Source organism: Meles meles, chromosome 5, assembly GCF_922984935.1.
Source record: "Meles meles chromosome 5, mMelMel3.1 paternal haplotype, whole genome shotgun sequence".
NCBI classification, from domain to species: Eukaryota; Metazoa; Chordata; class Mammalia; order Carnivora; family Mustelidae; genus Meles; species Meles meles.
The window spans coordinates 47017464-47040352 of NC_060070.1; the positions used below are offsets into that span (position 1 = coordinate 47017464).

Genomic DNA, 22889 nt, shown 5'->3' on the forward strand with positions numbered 1-22889 from the left:
CACAGCAAGTTGGCATTGATAAAGGTGACATTCCTGACCTCACACAGGTAAGTGATTCTCTGAGTGGAAAGTGTAATATGCGTGATAGTATTACTCCATAGTTTGCTGTAAAAGAGCTTACCTAGGACATAGTCTTGTAAGCATTTAATGCATTTTGAATTTAGGCCTACCAACTTTCTTGGAAATTATTCTAGCTTGCATATTTTTTCTAGCTATTGAATGTATTTCTGGAGTTAATAAGAAGATTCACCTGCCCTCATAACATAGTTTCTTCTTGATAGGCAACTGAATTTACCGTTTTGAGACCATCTTTTCATTCTTGAACTTGACTCAAAATTAAGCCTTAAATAGTAATGTTTAAAAGTGCTTTGTCTATGAATAGTGACTATTGGTAGGCATGTAGTTGGAACACTTGAAATATTCTTTCTTTTTGTTCTCCTAGTTTTCTACATTTCCCAGGTATGAAGGAGGGGCATGAAAGAGGAACACTCTGAAATCATAGTTCTACTGATTCTTGTCTCTCCTGTGAAGTAGAGAAATTCCTACTATAAAAGAACCTTTTTCAAAAAGTCGTAGTGGTGGATAAGTGATTTTTCTGGGGACCATCTAGTCAGCAAAAACAATAGCAGTAGTTATGGGGGGTTAGGGGGATAGGAGAAGAATAAATGAAACAAGATGGGATTGGGAGGGAGACAAACCATAAATGACTCTTAATCTCACAAAACAAACTGGGGGTTGCTGGGGGGAGGTGGGATTGGGAGAGGGGGAGGGGATTATGGACATTGGGTAGGGTATGTGCTATCGTGAGTGCTGTGAAGTGTGTAAACCTGGCGATTCACAGACCTGTACCCCTGGGGATAAAAATACATTATATGTTTATTTAAAAAAAAAAAATTGGAAGGCGAGGCGAACCATAAGAGACTATGGACTCTGAAAAACAACCTGAGGGTTTTGAAGGGTCAGGGGTGGGAGGTTGGGGGAACAGGTGGTGGGTAGTAGGGAGGGCACGTTTTGCATGGAGTACTGGGTGTTGTGCAAAAACAATGAATACTGTTACCCTGAAAAAAATAAATTAAAAAAAAAAACAAACAATAGCAGTAGTTGCATATCAATCCTTTTATCTGTTAAGAGGGTATATTGTAGGGCTCCTAAGATGTAGAATCAAGAACCATTCACATGGGCAGAGTTACCATGTGACTTTTCTCACAATCCGCAGGAACTATTTTTATTTAATTGACTCTTTACTCTGTTATGGTAAATTTCTATCCCAAACATGTCCTTTAACTAGAGATTTTGAGATGATAAGAGAGAATATAGAGCTTCTATCTTACATACTAGTAATGAATGTATGAGTTTTCTGTCTGTAAATAAAAAGAGTCATTGTAATAGAGAAAATTACCATAATAAAAGATGGTAATAATATTTTGATATTTTTAATAATATCAAAATGCACATAAAGATTAACTATCTTTGTAATCCCTTGAAATGTTTCTAATGTGAAATAATATTAACCTTAAATTTTTATTAAAAATTAACCCCAAAGTAATGACCTCTGTATTTATATTACTAAAATATCAGTTAAATACCAATAATTTTTCACAAATAAAATTCAGAGAATAATTCAGAATATGACGGCATTGTGTTTTTTGGCTTTCAAAGGTGGGAGATCACTGCTTCTAGTAGACAGATATTAATATAAAATATTTTTGCTATTGTGAGAAGACAGTGTTCTTTGATCCGGTACATACCTGAATTAGGTGTTAGTATCATTTTGGATGTGGCTTAAATATTGAGTGTGCACAAGGTACTATTAAAAATCTTTTTAGGGGCGCCTGGGTGGCTCAGTGGATTAAGCCGCTGCCTTCGGCTCAGGTCATGATCTCCGGGTCCTGGGATCGAGCCCCGCATCAGGCTCTCTGCTCCGCAGGGAGCCTGCTTCCTCCTCTCTCTCTGCCTGCCTCTCTGCCTACTTGTGATCTCCCTCTTTGTCAAATGAATAAATAAAATCTTTAAAAAAAAAATCTTTTTATGAGATACAGATTTATTAATTTGATAACACTGTAATAAAAAAATGAAAACAATCAGTGTGCTTTAATTTTAAATTATTTAATGATAATATTTACATTGTAGTTTGGTAAAATAGCCTAGGTAAATAATACCTATTAACCTAAAGTTAGATATTAAAATATTTTGTTCAATAAATAGCTTTTAGAAATGGTAAATCATCTTTATTTCAACTGTATAGACATCTCGTACTGTGGAATAAAAGTAAAACTAACTATATTATCAGAGAGGCTCTCAGTTAAGAAGAAAATTGGTCTGAACCATAAGAGACTATGGACTCTGAAAAACAACCTGAGGGTTTTGAAGGGGCGGGGGTGGGAGGTTGGGGGAACCAGGTGGTGGGTAATAGGGAGGGCACGTATTGCATGGAGCACTGGGTGTTGTGCAAAAACAATGAATACTGTTATGCTGAAAAAATAAATAAATAAATTTAAAAAAACAGAAAATAGGTCCTCATTTGTCTCAGTTTGTATAATATTTGAAATAGACAAAGAAAAGTTTAAAAGAATACTTAAATATTTTTTGTTTGGGGTACCTGGGTGGCTCAGTTGGTTAAGTGTCTGACTCTTCAGCACAGGTCTTGATCTCAGGGTCGTGAGTTCCGTTCAGACCCTGCTTGTTCTTTGTTTTTTTTTTTTCTTAAGAAAATTATAGTAAGTCCTTGAAAGAAGGACTCACATACTTGGGTTTAATTTTGAATGTTACTATAATATTCATTATAATTTATAGATTCTCCTCCCCTGAAGAAGCAGTTGAGAGATACACTATTTAATGGTGTACGTTGTGTTATCACAATTTGGGGAACAGAAATCCTATCCTTAAGGTAAAATCTTGCTCTGGATATTCTGTGATATTCATTATAATCTAATATCATTCTTTTCTCTGCTTTTCTTTTATGACCTTAAGAGTCACATAAACTTTCATGTAAACATTTATTTTAAAACTACCTCCTCGTACTCACACAAAAAATCTCGAGTTCATTTCTCCAGTGTCTATTTAAAATCTCAGTACGAAAGTATTTCGTGCTTTGAAATTTCTTAATAAGTAACCAAATTCTGATTTCTGTTGGGGTTGTGAGTGACAGAACTAAACACTCTCCCTAATTCTTATTTAGAGCCTCTACCACAGGTCTGGTGGAGACTTCTCATAATCTGGCAATTTAGACCCACTATGACAGTATGATCAGGTCTGAGCTGGAATGTGAGCTATTCTAGGGTTAGTCCTTTAGACAGTGTTGGACCAGGATTAATCTGGAGATGGGTCAGAGACACCTGGTTGTGTGGACTCAGTTTAATGCATTTGAGATTAGAACCTAATCTCTGCTCACTGCCAGGTCGTCTGTGGCCACCACAACTACTGAATCTAGCTGTGGCAATGAACCAAAATACCCAGCATAGATGCGGATTAACGAGGAGATGGAGACTGGGAGGCTACCTAGTGTCTGGGAGTAAGAATAGCCTGCTTTTAACTGGAAAAAAAAGATTAGACCCTCTTGCAGCAAGGCAGAGAAGAGGAGTTTAATAGATATCATTTTGGTTGGAAAATGCACAATATAAATACCAGCATGGTCATCTGTAGCCCTCTTTAAATAATTGTGCATATCATATCATCATGATTGCATTTAAATTATGAACATCAGTGAATCTTTAATAAGTCATTCAGAAGTGCTGTACTGTATAAGAAGTGGAATGTGATATCAAAACTGAACTATTGCTCAGCACTTTCAAATGCTTTCTTAGATCTAATGATCAAAATTTTGAACGATCCTTTTGTTGCTTTTTTTTTTTCCTGTTCCATTTTAATGATGCTTTAGAATCTAAAGCATGTGAATTGTAGATGGATGCTTCCTTTTGGATCCCGACTCACAGTCAGCTTTGAATTTGTTCCAGGATAAAGATTTTCAAAATAACATTTCCTGTTTGGCGTGTGTGTGTGTGTGTGTGCGTGTGCGTGCGCACGCGCATTCCAAATTTAAAATATCTCCTTTTATGAAAAACATCTTAGGTTTTGATGTTAGGAATTCTGGTTGATCTGAAAACTCCAGGTAAAGAAAAGGTTTAAAAAAAAAAAAAACCTGTACCACTGATGAATCAGTTATCTGTTAGCTTCCACAGAATGATTCTTGATCCTTGGGTCGGTTTTCCATCCAACTGGTCTATTGACTTGGGTATTTTTAAAAATAAGCAACTAAAGACCCTGCTAATTATAGTTTGTTCTTTTAAGTTCCTTTTACAACAGCACGGACATTCTTAGTTTTGCACATTGGAAATTTGAAACAGTTTTTGCTTATTTGTCTACTGCTTGCCAAGATAGACTCAGTGCCATAGAGTTAGGAGGCAGCCAGTATTCCTGCATTTGTGCACATTACTATCAAAATAGGGTTTTCCCCCCTCCAAAGCATTTAAGGAATTTATTTCTATTAGATTTCACATGTCCATATAAGAAATATAAATGATGAAGCATTTTTTTAAAGATTTCATTTATTTATTTGACAAAGATCACAAGTAGGCAGAGAGAGAAGAGGAAGCAGGCTCCCTGCTGAGCAGAGAGTCCGATATGGGGCTAGGTCCCAGGACCCTGAGATCATGACCTGAGCTGAAGGCAGAGGCTTTAACCCACTGAGCCACCCAGGCGCCCTGATGAAGCATTTTTAAATCTTTAAGAGAAAATACTCCAAACTTAATTTTATGTGCAATTTATCACAAAATAACTCCCCTTAAAGATGAAAGTCAGTTTTGTAATCTGTGCTCGTGGTAAGATTTTTTTCAACAATTGTTATTTTTGTGACTGCTACTTTATTTTAAACTTTTCATCCACAAATTATTAAGAAACCTTGGAAAAAGAATGAAATTGCAAACTGCCTTTCTGGTTTTGGGTTTATTTGTTAAGATAACTAAGGAAGTTTATAAGAGAAAACACCACCTTTTTTTTGTTATCCCAAATTGTTGTGTTTTGTGACTTTAAGTAGCATTTATTCTTTTAAACAGTATCAACACAGAATCACATTTTCTTTACATTTAGAGGACCTATGTCTTGTAACCAGAGAGAAGTTCTTTGGCTTGATACATTTTTCTCACTATGATCCCAGTGAAAAAAAAAGATATAGGAATATTTTGAAGTTATATGTCCAGGCTTCCTAAGTTCCATTACTATGACAATTATAGTAATTATTATTATTATGACAATTAGCATGATAATTTTGAGGTTATTGGGAATTAATTCACCTAAAAAAATGTGCAGCCTTTTCTGTTTTCTTGCTTTTAAGAATACAGTGTACATTCCATTTATTCAATGAATACATCTTTATATTGTATTATTTGTTCTATGGAGCAAAATTTTCCTTATCTCTTAAAAATTTATTTTTTTATAACTTAGAGGTATACTCTTAGTTGCAATTTATTGGACTGTGTTGAGTAAGTCTATTTTCACCTGAGTTATATTTTTTAAATCCTAATTTGTATAACTTTCTAAATTTTTTATATCCCCCATAATCATTACTTTTTCTACTCTATAGGCCATAATTTTTTAGATAATTCTCATAGGGCTGACTCTTTCTACCCCACCTCCATCACTTTAAGCAAGTTAAAATTTTTGTTCACTTAATAATTTATAATAATCATATAATTACATATATAATAATCACATAATTGTTAAGATGGTTCATGAATCTATTAGTGAAATGAAAAAAGATACTAAATATCCGGAACTTTTAAAATTAAAAATTCTTAATAAGAATTTTCAAATTCTACTTGATTTTGTCATTATAGGTACAATGTAAAATGTACAGTTACATGAATTTCCTTGAATTCTGTGAGCTAATTTAGCAATCAGCATAAAGATCTTCAAAATTAGTTTCATGTTAATTTGAAGGATATTATTAGAATTAAATGTGTCTATAAATGTGCTTAAATATTTTCATTCATGGAGTGCTATTCTCTGCTTACACTGCTGTTAAGGTCTAATTTAGGTTAAAATTATTTAAAGATAACATTAAGTTTCTAATGCTTGACGAATAGTTGGGGTGGAATATATGTATGAACTTATTATTTCTTTTTCTAATATGCAGTAAAATGCCATCGCTTTGTATTGCCTAAAATGTTAATATAAGAGCAAACATTCAGGTACCTTTTAGTAAAAGAGTTGAACTGCATTAAATCTTCTAATACACAGTAGTTTAACATTACCACATTTGCTGAAGTATTTACTTTATTATGTATATAAATCAAAAAGCTCAGTAATAAGAAAATCTTAATTGTTTTTGACTATTAAAGATGTATCCTTTTCTCCACAACTATCATTTACACCACCCCCAACTTTTATTTACTATAGTAACAATTTTTCCTAACATTTCAGTCAAGTGTAGATAAGTGAGATTTTACTGTACTTTCAGACTTCTGTAAGTTTGTATTTAGGCACTTGTATTTTTTTACTTGGATACAAATACCCACTCCTTTTATGTGTCGTCTCGATTTGAGTTTACTGCTTATAAGTAATGTCACAGAAAAAGTCTATCCAATGTAATCTGTACACTGAAACCACGCTGTAGCATCACTGGCTGCGCAGTAGAGTTAACTGCATGTAAGACGGGCCTGAGATTCCATGGGATTTAAATATTTAAGTGCCAACAGAACCTGGAATGCAATCATCTCACATCTGTAGTGGGGTTCACCCACAGAACTCCACCACGCAAAGTTACAGTGATGTTCCAGTGTGCTTACTTTGAAAGAAAGCAATGCAGACATTTATTTTTACTTTCTTATTGTAGGCTCCCAGCAGTCTTATGGAGACCCTTGAACAGCATCTAAATACATTAGAAGGAAAGAAACCCGGAAACAAGTACGCATTAGTTGTATAATTCTAAATAAGATGAGAAAAATGCTGCAGTCGTTCTTTGTAAGAATGAGATGTATCATGGTACCACTTTTACTCCTACAGTTTTAGGGTATGCTTTATTGTAAGTCTTCCAGGTTCCCTCAAAATTCCCGTCGGATTAACCTAGGACAGTGTGACCCCATGTAGAGGCAATCTGTCTGCAGGCTAATGCAGCACATTAGTAGTTTGTACTTAGGTTCCCTGAACTTCCTGATGTATATACTTTCCCTTACAGGGGATTGACAATATGCCGAAAAAGAGTTGTTCATGTTAAAAATTGAGGCTGTTATCATTGGGCATGAGTAAAACAAGCACAGTTTCACAGGTAGCCTTGAACATTCTGTTACATTACGGACCCTGTTGTGAAAAAAGCCAAGCCCGCAAATATAGTTTTCTGCATTTTAGACACTCCCCACTTGACACATTCAGCATGGCATGCTGCTGACATTTTGCTCGGGATCTTTTTTATATAGTAAATAGCAATCAATCAGCAATAAGTGCAGTTTTACTGGATTTGCATACCTTTGCGCTTGGGCACATACATCTTTTTACTATTTTTCCTCATTGCATGCAAAAATGTGCAGGTTCCATTTCTTTTCTTCTCTCTGGCAAGTATCAGACTTGTCTCTTCATAGGACCCAGTGCTTTCCAGTCTTTGTGCCTTGCTCAGAGATTATAAATCTGCTAGTCTTGGATGCTTACCCTCCTTGTCTGTGTGTGTGTAAATCTTACCCATCCTGGGAGGGCTATCTCACTAAGCCTTCCTTAATCATGCACTGCATGTGTTGTGGACATTTCCCCCCCCACACACATGCGGTTTAGATAGATTTTCTGATTCTGAAGTTTGAGGACAATTTTATATTTCATTATCTCCACCTGTAACTGTCCCTACGGAGTCAGTTTGAAATCTGTCTCTTGGTCGCAGCTTTGTGTTTGTTTCATTTCAGTTGACAGCAGAAGTTAACAGAAGCAACCTATGAAGCAATCATGGCAGGGCTGTATGCTGACGCTCGATTTTGCCTGTGATAACAGCCATCAAAATGCAACTCCTTTCTGTTTTCTTCTCTCTCGGCATTTGCCCAGAATCTATTCATGTCCTGATGTGAATTGTTGCTTGTTATTTCATTAGCTAGGTGTCATTTCTGTCTTCTTTTCCAAGTTAGTATAAAAATTATTGCATGTTTTAAATTTTCGACGATGGACAACAGTGTAGGAAACTCTTGGGCAGTTATGGTGGAACTGTTTGGTATGATGCATGACAGGACCTCCCAAGGGCTCTGTTAAGATTGTTACCACAGTGCAAGTGCAAGGTCTACCCCTGCTTCACTGTGGCCATGGATAGTCAGACTTTTATGGACAGATTGATGCCAACTAAAAAGACATGAGAGTGCATTAAGAGACACGGGAGTGAGTGCATTAAGACGCCCACTCCCAGGGATTGCTGGGGCTACTCAGTATTGGAGTATCTAAGAAGCCAAAGGAGTTGTGTAGGATTTAAGCAAAATGAGCCAGGAAGCCTAAGAAATGTCCCTGCTCCTGTGGTGGAAGGATCTTTGGTGAAGGAAAGATGTATATCCTCAGGACTTAAAGCCTCTCCCTTGGCAAGGCAACGCAGAATGTTTGGTCAAAAGTCAGCTTTTCTGTATTCTTGTCCCTTCAGAGTCCCCTGCACCCTGCACAGAGCCACACTTTCCCCATGGTACATCTCCCAGTACTGTGGTCACCAGAAAAAGCCGCCTTCCGGGGTGAATTTCATGAGCCCTAATTTCAGGTCTGCATTCGCCCCCTTGTGGCTGCTGGAAACTATCTTTGGAAAACAGCTTTGTACATGTAGTTACATTTCTGAGGGTAGGAAAATAGAAACCCAGTGATCTTGTTTTGAATTACCTTTGATCATAATGTTTCTCCTTTAAAATCATTTTATGCTTGTCATTTTTCTTTTCTGAATTGGCTGAGAACACATACGAACTTGTCTTTTGCTTAGTCCCTATTTTTAAAATAAATGAACTATGTATAGTAGTTAACTGTGTTCTTCTTTGTATGTTTGTGCTTACCTGGGAACTTAAGTGAAGGGTGAGTACTACATTGAGTGACTTTTTGCATTTGGTTGTTACTAAAAATGCAAAAAGCACTCTTAAGACTCCACATTTGGTATTTGAACATTTAAAACTGACTTCTGTCAATTTTTTACACATCTTTGTTTTTTCATCATACTTTTTGTCTCGCAAGGTGACTGGCATAAATGGTTTTACTTTATTTTGGTCTTCTCAAATCAAGACTAACAATCTCACTTAGGTGTACGTCCATTCTTCTTAGATTTTTGAGAAAAGCTGTTTTTATTTGATGAGTAAACAGAAGATTTTCCCATGGTATATGGCAGAAGTGCGAAAGACAGTGTTATAAAGAAAATTAAAGTTGTTTGTCTTTAAGTAGCAGTATAAAGTGATTCTAATCTCTGAGACAATGAAGCGTTTTCAAATGTCTGCTATAAAAATATGCACACTCTTTACATTTAATGGCTTTTATTCACTGATACTCATTTTTTGAAGTTTTATGCAAATACTGTGTGATATATTTGTATACTGTGTGTTTCTGTGATTCCATTGAACAAAAGAGAAATTGATTTCATTTTACATGTGGGTTTACTAAGTGCTGAGGATGCAGGAAACCTTATAAGTTATTTAAATTATTTGGATGTAATTTGGATGACATAGATAGGTTTTTCACATCTTTATTTTTGTCTTTTTGTTTATATTCTGGATAGCATTTATAGCCAAAATTGTGTAGAGATTATTGATGTGGATAAGACATAACAAAATTCCCTCTTCTGATGACTTACTGTTAATATCCTGGAAATAAACCTTGGCATTTTCTATGTTCATCATACAAAGCCATAGATTCATTTGTAGCATTTCACAGAATTTGGAACAGGACTACATGGGTCATTCATTCTCTTTTAAAATAATGTTTGTGCTTTATTCTTCCCAGCACAGGTCAGTATGTACTAGACTTCTCTTGTTGAAATCATTAAAATAAGTATTAATTTTTACTGTCATTATCTATATATATAAAATATTGTAGCATTTCTTATAAAGGGTGAATGACCCATGGTAGGGTAGTAGGGTGGTAAATCAATGAAGAAAGAGGTAAAAGGAAGAGCGGAACACGTGCCACGCCCATCTGAATTTGTATCAGGACAAGCTGGAATGTGAAACGAGCACAGGCTCTGGGCATCAGTACAGACTCAGACTAGAGTCCTAAATCCACCATTAAAGAATGCTAAGTCTTGGGCAAACTATTTACTTCTGTGAGCCTCGAGCCTTCAGATTTCAATCAGTGATTAATGATGCTTTTTAAGGCTATGGCCCCATAGGGAGTGCATACCTTTGGTTCTGACCACTTAGATGAAATCATGGCAAAGTCTAGGTGTAGGCCGTAGGAACAGAGGTCTTTCATCCTGACAGTTTAGTTTCACACAAAATAATTTTTAAGACTTTTGGCTCATTTATTTTTTATACAAAGAATACATGCATTCTTATTCTAAAATTCAAATAATACAGAAATACCACTGCCTGTAAAATGCCAGGTACTGTGTAAAGGGCTGGATTCCCTTTTTTCAAAGAATTTACCCTGTAGTGGAAAAGACAGATAACAGAGAAATAAGATACAATGTGGTAAATGGGATGGTGATTGGACAGAGACAGATTTTCATTTATTTGCTTAGTCCACGGGGTAACTACAAGTGTCATTTAGTAATGGTGCTCATATAGAGCTTGGCAAACGATTTTGTGCCAGTTATGATATTTGTACTTAGGTTTGAGGATGATAATTTTTAATAGCAGGTATTTGCAAATAAGGTTGAACATAAAAAGTATTAATGTGAAGTATATTATTAAATCTGTTTTGCTACACTCAATAAAACAAAAATCCATGATATTGTACAAAATGTCAGTTACTAAATCTCTGCTAATTCGTTTGGCTAGTGCTTCTTGTGTTTTCTCTGTAGATGAGTAGAAAGCCGTCCCCACCATGCTCTAAGACTCTGGCAGTAGGCTTCCATCGAAATATTTTTTCTTTATTTTGTTTTATCATTAATTTATTTTTCACCAACCTGGGTTGGTAAAATGTAAGCTGTTTAGGTAGTCGTTGCAGAAACCCTTTGCTAGAAATGATGATGTACAGGTCAGTGCTAGCAATAATCTCACTTTAAAAAAAAATTTACTCCTTTCTAATTTTCCCTCACTCCCTTAGAAACAAGCGTTGAGGTTACTGTTCTTTTTCAAGCTCCCATCAGTTCTAAAAGGATAATGGGAATATTTTCCATAATAGCTTTCATTGCAGCCATGAAAAAAACAAACCAGGAGTATACGTGTGGAAGTTGAGACACATTTCAGGCACACGGCTCATAGGGATTTTTAAAATTCTGGTGTTCCTTTAATGCATCACAATTATGATTAAATGAATCACAGTGTACCTTAATGACTTTTCTAACTTTTAAAAGTAATGAACCAGAGGGTTTTGTTTTTTTTTTTAATTCTGTAAAGCCTTATTTTCCCCAAGTCTGGGCAACATTTTTGAAATTCTAATTTTTGTTGGATGCAGGCAATAATGATCAACTCGAAAAATTGAGTTACTAGAAATAGAGAAAAAAACTTGGTTAAGGATGTCATAATTGAGTGAAGGATCAATTGTTTTTTAAAAAAATAGTTTATCCATTGCTAAAACATCTGTGTGTAAACCAGTTAGTGCTTGTCCAGGTGATATCAAACTTAAATGCTTCTACAAATATATACATGTATATTTGCTTTTAATTTTTTTTGTTGCCTTTTAGATCTGGTGCTCCCTCTCCGTTAAGTAAGGTAAGTTGGCTGTTTGTTTCATTTTGACCATTTTAGGAATTTTTGAGTGTACAGTTCTGTGGCATTACATACATTCATTTTGTTGTACAACCATCACAATTGTCCATTTCCGGAACTTTGTCATCAAAACTGGAACTCTGCACCCTTTCAACACTAATTCCACATGCTTCTCCTCAGCCCCAGGCAACCATCATTCTACTTTCTGACTCTATGAATTTGACTACTCTAGTTACCTCAAATAAGTGGAATCATACAGTGTCTGGCCTTTCTTGACTAGCTTATTTTACTTAACATAATATCTTGGGGGGATTTATTTTTGCTGTAGCATATGTCCGAATTTCCCTCCTTTTTAAGTCTGAATAATATTCCATTGTATGGGGGTCCGTGGGTGGCTCGGTTAAGCATCTGCCTTTGGTGCAAGTCATGATTCCAGGGTCCTGGAGTCCCATATTGGGCTCCTTGCTCAGTGGGGAGTCTACTGCTCCCTCTTACTTTGCCCCTCCCCATCTCTCTCTCTCCTTCTCTCTCTCAGTCTCAAATAAATAGATAAAATCTTTAAAAGAAAAACATTCCATTGTATGTATACATACATTTACTTCTTCCATCCATCAGTTGGCCACTTGGGTTGTCTTCACCTTTTGGCTGTTGTAAATAATGCTGTTGTGTGAACATTGGTATATAAATACCTGTTTGAGTTCCTGCTTTCAGTTTTTCAGGTATCTACTCAAAAGTGGAATTTCTGGGTCTTAGGGTAATTTTATTTTTAGTTATTTGAGGAATGGAAAGGTAAATTTTGTGTATTCTACTTTATATTAGTTTCTCTGTCTACTGTAGTATAGCAATATCTACATAGTCCTCTATTTGGACTAAGTTTTTTTTTTTTAAGTAGGAGAAATTTTCATACATTTATATTACAACTGAAAGCAAACTAGTTACAAAGAACATACATATTCTAAATCCCAGCCCTGTGAGATTGAACACATAATTTTCTATGTGTTTGAATGACAAAGAAGTTAGTTGTGGTTGAGTGTCTTTCTGCAAGCTTGCCTTTTAGACACTCCACTGTCTTAATTTTAATAACTATTTCTCCTCCCTCTTTTTTTTAATCATACTGAAGGACAGGATTGGATTATGGTTATCAGTGACAATAGTACTTCTTTCCCTAGGTCTGTAGCTCACATTTGCCACTGTATTTTTCAGACCAAAATGTAATAAATGTGCTTTTTCCTCTATGATAAATTTCCATTCTGTGTTTGCTGTGATTACAGACATGAAGGATGTCATTATGACGGCACTGGTGGTTCCCAGATACCCTGTACTGTGTCAGTATCTGGCTGGCTGCCTAAGATTCCCTCCAGCAGCTCAAGCCAACAAAAAGCTCCCTGATGATTCTAATGTAAAACCGGGTTTAAAGTCATTATGTCTACATGAAAAATTCCAATGTACGGCTGCAGAATAGAGTGTGGTAAAAATTAATGACATCATTGGGGATGGTCTGTCTCTACATTTTGTCCAAATCAAATTTTCTTGACATTTTCTTTTTGTAATAACAGGATTCTTCTGGTTCTGTTTCCTCGCTCTCTCATTTCTTCAGAGCTTATTGTTACAGAGCAGTTTTTAGTGAACCTTTGAAGACCTTCATTTTACATTTATGTTGGTAGCTTCATTGTTGGTTTTAAGTTCTCAGTGGTATCTTCATAAACATTACTTTCTAAGTTTATTTACATGTATTGGTTTGAAAAAACCCACAGATTTCTTTTAGGAGAGTTGTCAGTGTCCACAGTGGAGAACATACAAATTAAATTTGTTTGGTCCTTTCTATTCCCTACATGATCTTTCATATTCCATTCCAAAATTTTGAACTTTGGGTGAAGAGAAAGGTTTGAGTTGACATTTTCTGAGCAGCAGTATCCATACTGCTCATGAGTTGCTAAATGCTTAACATTTGTACATCTATTGAATTTTGACTTCTTGGTTCTCGGACAAGTAGATACTAGACAAATACTACTTAAGTCTGAAAACCCCTCACCATAATCTCCTCAGTCCTTTTTCTTAATTTATACTTTTTGAAACTTTCTTTAAGTTTGGTCTCTTTGAAATTAGGTGTCTCTTTATAGCAGTATCTGATAGCCTTTGGTTGGTCTAGTCTTCATGTTTTACTTGCTGTTTATCACATTTTCATTCACAGTAAGTATCAGTGGACTGCTTTGAGATGCCCTTTTTTTTTTTTTGGTTTTTTTTTAAAGATTTTATTTATTTATTTGTCAGAGAGAGAGAGAACGCACGCACAGGCAGACAGAGTAGCAGGCTCCTCTGCCAAGCAGGGAGCCCAATGTGGGACTCGATCCCAGGAAGCTGGGATCATGACCTGAGCCGAAGGCAGACGCTTAACTGACTGAGCCACCTAGGCATCCCTGTTACCAGTTTTTCAAGTCTTATCCCATCAATAGTTACAGCAGACACTGCTGGTTGAACCCGCAAATCCCTTCTGAGATGCCCCTTTAATCTTTCTCTTGTAAATACATGGAAAATTAAATATACCACATAAAGGGAAATGGAATTAGAATAGTTATCTCAACAAAAATCTTAATTTTTAATATATTAACTGACTATTAGTTTTCTTTCAAAAAAAATAAACCAGTACAGGACAATAAATGTTAGATTTTATTTCACTTTTTAAATTTTATCTATGTCATATTAGTGATAGAATATAGTCATGATACCTTTAAACTATCAGTGACTTGAATCTTATTTATAAATTGTTCTCTGCCATCTGTGAACTATTTTGAAAGTTTGATTTCTAGAACTTAAAGACACTTGAGAAGACGTTATATGAATTCTGGTTAGGATGCAAAGGAAAAAGTATATGGTTATTCCAATTGATAATTGTCTTCATTTTTAGCAGCTGGTAAGATCTTTCCTGCTAATTTTATGTTTAGGAAATACCAGTTAGCGTTGATGTAAACTACATAAATGGAAGTCATTGCAATATTAAGCCAAATATTTTAAACATAATTTTATATAACTTGCATTTAACTTTTAAAATTTGAAAACTGTGTTGTCCAATATTGATTATTTATTATAGCTCTCCATTTCAAATTTTCTTGAGTTTTTTTTCTCCCACAAGGAGTTACCCAAAAATGGCTGCAAATCTCAGAGGTCTGAAAAGTGGCGGTCCTGTTGCTGTGCCCTTTAGATTTGCATTTGACTAGAGTGTGTTGTGCATCTTCACTTTCAGTCTTCTCCAGCCACAACTGTTACGTCGCCTAATTCTACACCAGCTAAAACTATTGATACATCCCCACCGGTGGATTTATTTGCAACTGCGTCTGCGGCTATCCCTGTCAGGTTAGTTAATGAGTTGGCACCGAGCTGTTCATTAGTATTTTGATTAGGCTTTTGTTTCATTTTGTATGTACTGAACCCAGATGTTTTCACAAAATGAAAGCTAGTCCTAATAGCATATGCTAGTTTGGGCTATATTTAGTTTCACATTTTCTGTAGTTCCCTAGGCCTGTATTCTCAAAGCATCAGAAAGACCTAAGCTGTAGAAATGATCTTCTTGCTCCCACATTTAGGAAAGGAAGTAGAAGAATGGTACACACACTTCAGAGTCTTCTAAAGTTGTGAAGATGTGGAAAATGTTTTCAGAATTTAGCTTCTTGTATGAAATTCAAAGAGTGTCTTAAGGCACTTTAAAACAAAATAAAACAATGGAATTGGGAGGGAGACAAACCATAAGTGACTCTTAATCTCACAAAACAAACTGAGGGTTGCTGGGGGGGAGGGACGTGGGGAGAGGGGAGTGGGGTTATGGACATTGGGGAGGGTGTATGCTATGGTGAGTGCTGTGAAGTGTGTAAACTTGGCAATTCATAGACCTGTACCCCTGGGGATAAAAATACATTATATGTTTATTTAAAAAATAATAAATAAATAAATAAGAAAAAACCCAAAAAACCAAAATAAAACAAACAAAAAAAAACAAAACAAAAAACTTTGCAGCTGTAGGCCCGTTAGCTGGTGCCTATGAGGAACGCTTGACACTGGTAGTATGAAGGGAACATGGGGATCTTCCTAATCAGCTTTTATAGCACCTAAAGGCCAGAAGAGTAGTGAGAAAGTGGAGACACTGTGCGTTGGGTGAAATCTCAGGGCTGCCTCAGATGAAACCCCAACTCAAAGTGGTTTCCTCAGATAATAATTTTAGGTCGCCTTTTATTTGGTTCTTTTGTCTTGAGAGGATTTATCTGTGACTGATTATGAATGCCCTATATTTGGAGACCTGAATTTTGAACTGAGCAATAAATCCATGTCATGTACCCATATTAACTATGTGTGTTACCCTTACTTGCTTAATTCTGCTTTTTATAATCACAAATTTGATAAAACCAAGTCCCTTTTGCCTCTATACTAAGATAAATTGCTTCTTCTAAAAGCTTTGATTCAGGTCTTAATCATATGTTTCCCTATCCTGGCTCTTAGACCGTTGTGTTTATGAAAGGAAATCAAAACTAAGCTAGTTTCAGGTGCTTTGAAATTTTTTTAAAAATGAATTTTTTAAGATCTAATTTACCTTTAGAAAGGAAAAGATAAAATTGCTATTTATGAAGAAAAGTGGGGAATCTGGCACCCCGGTGGCTTGGTACATGGTCTGGTAACCTGCAGGTCAGTGTTTCAAACCTGAATGAAACACCTGGGGCCATATTGAAATAAAGATTCTTATATAGAAGATAGGAGTAAACCCAAGATTCTGTACTTCTATCAGTGTCTCAGGATGTTACTAGTTTGAAGACCACACTTTGAATAGCAGAGCTCTAGGCTCCTCCTTGGAACTTCTGTAGTTGGAGGAGCTTTGAAAAACACAGCCCTATCTGAATGAGAATAAAAAATACATAAGTATTTTAGGTGAGTCCTCTTTTAGGCAAACTTGATATGTTATAGTTTAACTTAGAAAAAAAGGTTTACTAGTGATTATTCATTTTAGTATTCTTTGCTTTATAAATAAATTCTTAAGGCAAGAATTTTTTCCATACAAAATTTTTAGAAAATAGAGAAAAGGAAAGATTGCCCCTAAATCTCTTACTCTAATACCTTTAATATTTGGAATATGCTTCCTTTTATCACAGTCCTCCTAACCAGCACTTCAGCTGCTGCTCAGTAGAGCAGCATTAACATATTTATTAAAATAATTAACATATTTTATAAAATTCCCCTTTAATTTGAGGAATTTTAGTTTTCCCCTTTAATTTCTGGCTTATTTGTTGAGTGGCCCAGTGCTTGAAGAATGGTTTACCTGTGTTATTATGTAGAGAGCAGAAGTTGGCAAACTATGGCCTATGGGTGAAACTAGCCCACTGTCTGTTTTTATAAATAAAGTTTAATTGGAACAAAGGCACGTTCATTTGTTCATACAGTGTCTGTGTCTTATTTCATGCTGTACTGGCAGAGTCAAATAGTGATAGATGATCTAGCCCGCAAAATTAAAATATTTAGCTTCTGGCCCTTTACACAGTAGTTTGCCAATCCTTGGGATAGAAGAACAGAGGCTATACTTTCCAAAATATTATTCTCTCATTGGATTTAAAGTATCCAAAATCTTTAATGCTTTCAGCATCAGTCTTCATTTAAAAACACCTCTACATTATAAAATTCTAAAATCTAATTTTGAAATTGTATTGTCTTTTCAGCACTTCTAAACCATCTAGTGATCTCCTGGACCTCCAGCCAGACTTTTCTTCTGGAGGGGCAGCAGCAGCCGCAGCACCAGCGCCACCCCCACCTTCTGGAGGAGCCACCGCATGGGGAGGTGAGTGAAACCAGACAGCCATGCTGTTTTTCTATTCAGTTGTTTTTATTCAGGCTGTTGTTGTTATACTTACCTTCTGATTGTCCAAAATATTGCTGGAAACCTGGAGAGAAAATGCTAAGAATGGCATCTATTGGTTTAAGTATATACTGAGAGAGAGGCAGACAGTCTCTCTGTAGTAATCATATAGTTTTTATTTTAAGAGTTGAAATGAAGGCAGTATTTTTCTTTGTTATTCTAAAATTCTGATTATTTTTAACAACTGGTCTCTAGAGAGAGTCAGGCATTAGAGGATTAGAGGATTAGGTGTTCCTGTGAGCTTCCGAGATTACTCAGAGGCAGCACCTCTAATTTGGTTTGTTCAGGTGTAGCCTCCTTCCTGGATTCCTTTATGCCTAAATTGGTTTTAATTCATATTGTATTTAAGCAGTTGAAATCTGGTATACAGTCTTGTTTGTGCTGGAAAAGATCCATACTCAACTAACTGAAAAGAATCACTTTTCTAAGTGCTTGATCCCCATTTTCATTCATGGATCTTGAAAAAATTAAAATTTTATAAGCATTTGATTAAAAAGCAAATTAAATAATAATATAAAAATAAGTTCATTGTTTTCAGTGCTACACTGAGTTGGTTTTAAATACTTTGCCCTATTGTACCAAAATATCAAAATAAAATTTTTTAACTTTAAAAATGACTAATACAACTATAGAAACAACACAGAGGGAACAACATAAGCAATGTGGTAGAATAGGAGGTACCCCATCATAGCCCCCCATAGCAAAAATAATTTTGGCAGCGATTCATGGACAAAGTGCCTTTTGGGGAGCTTTGGGAACCAGGTTGTAAAACCCCAATGGAACCTAAGATCAAGGAAGGTTGTTTTGAGAAGACAGGCCTACATCTAGAAGGGAGACTCACCAACCTTGGCCCTAGCTACAGATCTAGAAATACCACCATGCCCCTATGGTGGTATTTATAGTCCTGTTTGGCCTTGGTCCTGCCATCAGCAACATTTACCAAGGGACCCAGAAGGAGCCATGCTTGCCCTTGCCTTGGGTAATAGGTCTGCTGACCTTGGTCTTAGCTGTGAATTCTGAAATGGCCTATGACCCAGCTCCAGCCTTTCTCAGTCATGGTCTGGGAACAGTCAGTCCTGCCTGCCCAGGAATCGAGCAAGAGACACTCTGTCCCTGCCTCCAGAGGCAAACCCACTGACCTTGGTCCTAACTATGGAATTTAAAGCAGCCCTCTCACTTGGTCTCAACTCCATTCAGCTATGGTCCAGGACTAGACCTGCCTACCCAGGGACCTAGTGAGAGCCACACCTATCCATGCACTTGCTAACCAGCCCACCATCTGTGGCCTCAAATGCAGACCCTGAAATGGACTCTTATCTCAGTTCTAGCCCTACTCACCAAGGTCCTGAAGGTCCACCCAGGAATGAGGCAGACCCAAACCCATCCAAGCTCCTGGCAAGAGGCCCACCAACCATGGGCGTCACAGCATACCCAGCAGGTAGCCACATGACCCAGCTACAACCCCACTCAGTTGTGATTCTGTTATAATACTCTGGGCAGTGTCATTAGTGCAGAGCAGGTGAAGGTCTTTACCTGCCAAAATGAGTGTTTAAAGACTGGAAGAGCTGCTTCCTTCTTCAAATGCACAGACACCAACACAAGACTACATGGATTACAAAAAATCATGGAAACAAACATGACACCACCAAAGGAAGTTCATAATACTCTAATAATTGACACCAAAGATATGGAGATCTATAAATTTTCTGACAAAGAATTCAACATAGTCATCTTAATGAAGCTCAGTGAGATGGAAGAGAACAGAAATAGACAACAAAACATAGCCAAGAAAACAGTACATGAACAAAATGAGAAGTTTAATAGAAAGATAGAGGCCATTAGAAAGAACTAAACAGAAATCTAGAGCTGCAGAATATAATGACTCAACTGAAAAACTCACTAGAGAGCTTCAACAGCAAATTTAACCAGACAGAATAAAGTATCAGCAAATTCAAAGATAAATCATTAGAACAAAAGGGGAACAAAACAGGAAAAGAATGAAGAAAGCACAAGGGACCTGTGGTTGCTATCAAATGAATGAATATATGCATCAAGGGAATCCCAGAAGGAGAAGACAGAAAAAGAGGAACAGAAAGCTTATTTAAAGAAATAATGACTGAACACTTCCCAAATGGATAGACATGAATATGGACATTCATATTTGTGATATTCAAAAGTCCCCAAGCAAGATAATCCAAAGAAGGCACAGTATAACCAAATTGAAAAGTCAAAGACAAAAAGAAAATCTTGAGAACAGGAAGAGTAAAGCCATTTGTCATATAGAAAAGAACCCTGATAAGGCTATCAGCACATTTCTCAGCAGAAATCTTGCCTGTCATGACTAAGTAGGATGATACACTCAAAGCACAGAAAGGAAAAATAAAAACTTCAACCAAGAGTACTGTACCCACCAAAGTTGTCCTTCAGAAATGGAAAGATGAAGACTTTCCTCAACAAATAAAAGCTAAGGAAGTTCATCACCACTAGCCATGCCTCATAAGAAATGCTAAAGGAGTTCTTCAAATTAAAACAAAAGCCTATTAAGTACCAACATGAAAACATATGGAAGAATAAAGCTCACTGGTAAAGGTAAGTATAAGGTCAAATTCAGAATACTCTAATACTGTGGTGGTAGTAAGTATATCACTTTTAACTCTAGTATAAAAGTTAAAAGGCAAAAGAATTCAAAATAACTAAAGCTACCATAATTTGTTAATATAAACATAATATGTAAAAGTTGTGATATCAATGCATAAAATGTCGGGGGGGGAGGAGGACTAGGAGTGTAGACTTTTGGTATATGGTTGAAGTTCTTAGCTTAAAATGTACGTTAAAACTATAAGCTATTTCATACAAGACTCATGATAAACACACAAAAAACACCTCTACTAGATACTCAAAAGATAAAGGAATGAAAGCATACCACTGAGGAAGATCAACAAGTCACAAAAGAAGACTGAGAGAGGAAGAAAGGAAGAGAGGAAGTACAGAATGGTCAGAAAACAGTAAACAAAATGGCAATAATAAGTCCTTACTCATCAGTAATTACTTTAAATGTAAATGCATTAAGTTCCCCAAATCAAAAGACACAGAGTGGTTCAACAAATATTTTAAACAGAAACACAAGATCTAATAACATGCTGCCTATGAGACTCATTTTAACTTTCAGGACACACATAGGTAAAGTGAAGGGATAGAAAAAAGATATTCCATGCAAATGATAATCAAAAGAGCAATATTGGCTATACTTTTATTGGACAAAATAGATTTTTGGTCAAAAAACTATCCAAGACACAGAGAAGATCACTATATTATATAATGATAAAAAGATCAACCCATCAAGATTATATAACAATTATAAATATATATATATATATATATACACACATATATATACACTAAACATTGGAACACCTAAATATATAAAATAAATATTAACAGAACTAAGGGGAGAAATAGCCACACAATAACAGTAGAGGACTTTTTTATGCCACTTTCAACAATGGATAGATAATCCAGGCAGAAAATCAATAAGGAAACAGAGGACTTGGTAACTTTATTCCAAAAGAGTTCAACTGACATATACAGAACATTCCACTGGACACAGAAGAGTAAACATTTTCCTTAAGTACAAACGTTACACTTTCCAGGATAGACTGTAAGTTAGGACACTAAACAAATCTTAGCAAGTTAAAGAAGATTGAAGTCCTGTGAAGTATCATTTCCAATCTCAGTGGTATGAAACTAGAAATTAGTAACAAAGGGAAAATTGGAATATTCACAAATATGTGGAGATTAAACATACTCCTGACCAACTAATGGGTCAAAGAAAAAATTGAAATGAAATCAGAAAGTATCTTGAAACAAATGAAAATGGCGTCATCTGAGTGGCTCAGTCAGTTAAGCATCTACCTTTGGAGTCCTGGACTCGAGCCCTGCATCAGGCTCCCTGTTCAGTGGGAGAGACTGCTTCTCTCTCTCCCTCTGCCTGCCGCTCCCCCTGCTTGTGCACTCGCTTGCTCTCTCTCTCTCTCCCCCACAATAAAGAGATAAAAATCATTAAAAAAAAGAAACAGATGAAAATGAAAAAATAACATACCAAAACCTATAAGATGCTGCAAAGCAGCTCTAAGAGGGAAGTTTAGTGGTAAATGCTACATTAAGAAGAAGAAAGATCTCAAATATGCATGCTAGCTTTATACCTCAAGGAACTAGAAAAAGAACAAACTAATCCTAACATTAACAGAAGGAAAGAAATAATAAAGATTAGACCAGAAATAAATGAAGTAGAAACTAGATAGACAATAGAAAAGATCAGTGAAACTAAGAATTGTTTTTTTTTAATAAACAAAATGACAAACCTTTAGCTAGACTAAACAAGAAAAAAAGAGCAAAAACTCAAAATTATAAATGAAAGAGGAAATATTACACCTGATATTATGAAAGTTCAAAGGGCCTTAAGAGACTACTATGAATGATTATACGCCATCATATCAATAATCCGGAAAAATGACTAAATACCTAGATACATAGGACTGACTGAGACAGAACCATGAAGAAATAGAAAATCTGAACAGACCCATAATGAGTAAGGAAATTGAAACATGAATCAAAAACTCCCAACAAAGAAAAACACATGACCAGATAGCTTCACAAGTGAATTCTTTTTTTTTTTAATATTTTATTTATTTGACAGAGAGAAATCACAACTAGGCAGAGAGGCAGGCAGAGAGAGAGGAGGAAGCAGGCTCCCTGCGGAGCAGAGAGCCCGATGTGGGGCTCGATCCCAGGACCCTGGGATCATGACCTGAGCTGAAGGCAGAGGCTTTAACCCACTGAGCCACCCAGGCGCCCCTCACAAGTGAATTCTACCAAACATTTAAACAAGAATTAATGCCAGTCCTTCTCTAATTCTTCCAAAACATTGAAAAGGAGGAAACACTTCCAAACTCATTTTTGAGGTCTATAATACCCTCAGACCAAAGCCAGATAGGGACCCTGCAAGAAAAGGAAATTACAGGCCAATAAACTTGATGAGCAAAAATGCAAAAATGCTTTACAAAATATTAGCAAACCAAATTCCATAATATATTAAAAGGATCATACACCATAATCAAGTTGGATTTATCCCTGGGAAATAAGGATGGTTCAATATATACAAATCAGTAAACATGATATATGGTATTACAGAATGAAGGATAAAAATT

General features: G+C 36.0%; 1 protein-coding gene across 6 annotated transcripts in view; it reads left to right on the plus strand.

The window, feature by feature from the left end:
- The window catches only part of SNAP91 (synaptosome associated protein 91), a 149192-nt gene that overhangs the window by 73418 nt on the left and 52885 nt on the right, over nucleotides 1-22889 (plus strand). For all 6 annotated transcript variants that reach the window (XM_046005715.1, XM_046005718.1, XM_046005719.1 and 3 more), the window contains exons 9-14: nucleotides 6-47; nucleotides 6830-6900; nucleotides 9004-9009; nucleotides 11768-11795; nucleotides 15034-15143; nucleotides 17486-17604. In XM_046005715.1, coding sequence (XP_045861671.1) covers nucleotides 6-47; nucleotides 6830-6900; nucleotides 9004-9009; nucleotides 11768-11795; nucleotides 15034-15143; nucleotides 17486-17604 — 376 coding nt within the window. The remainder of the gene's footprint in view (nucleotides 1-5; nucleotides 48-6829; nucleotides 6901-9003; nucleotides 9010-11767; nucleotides 11796-15033; nucleotides 15144-17485; nucleotides 17605-22889) is intronic.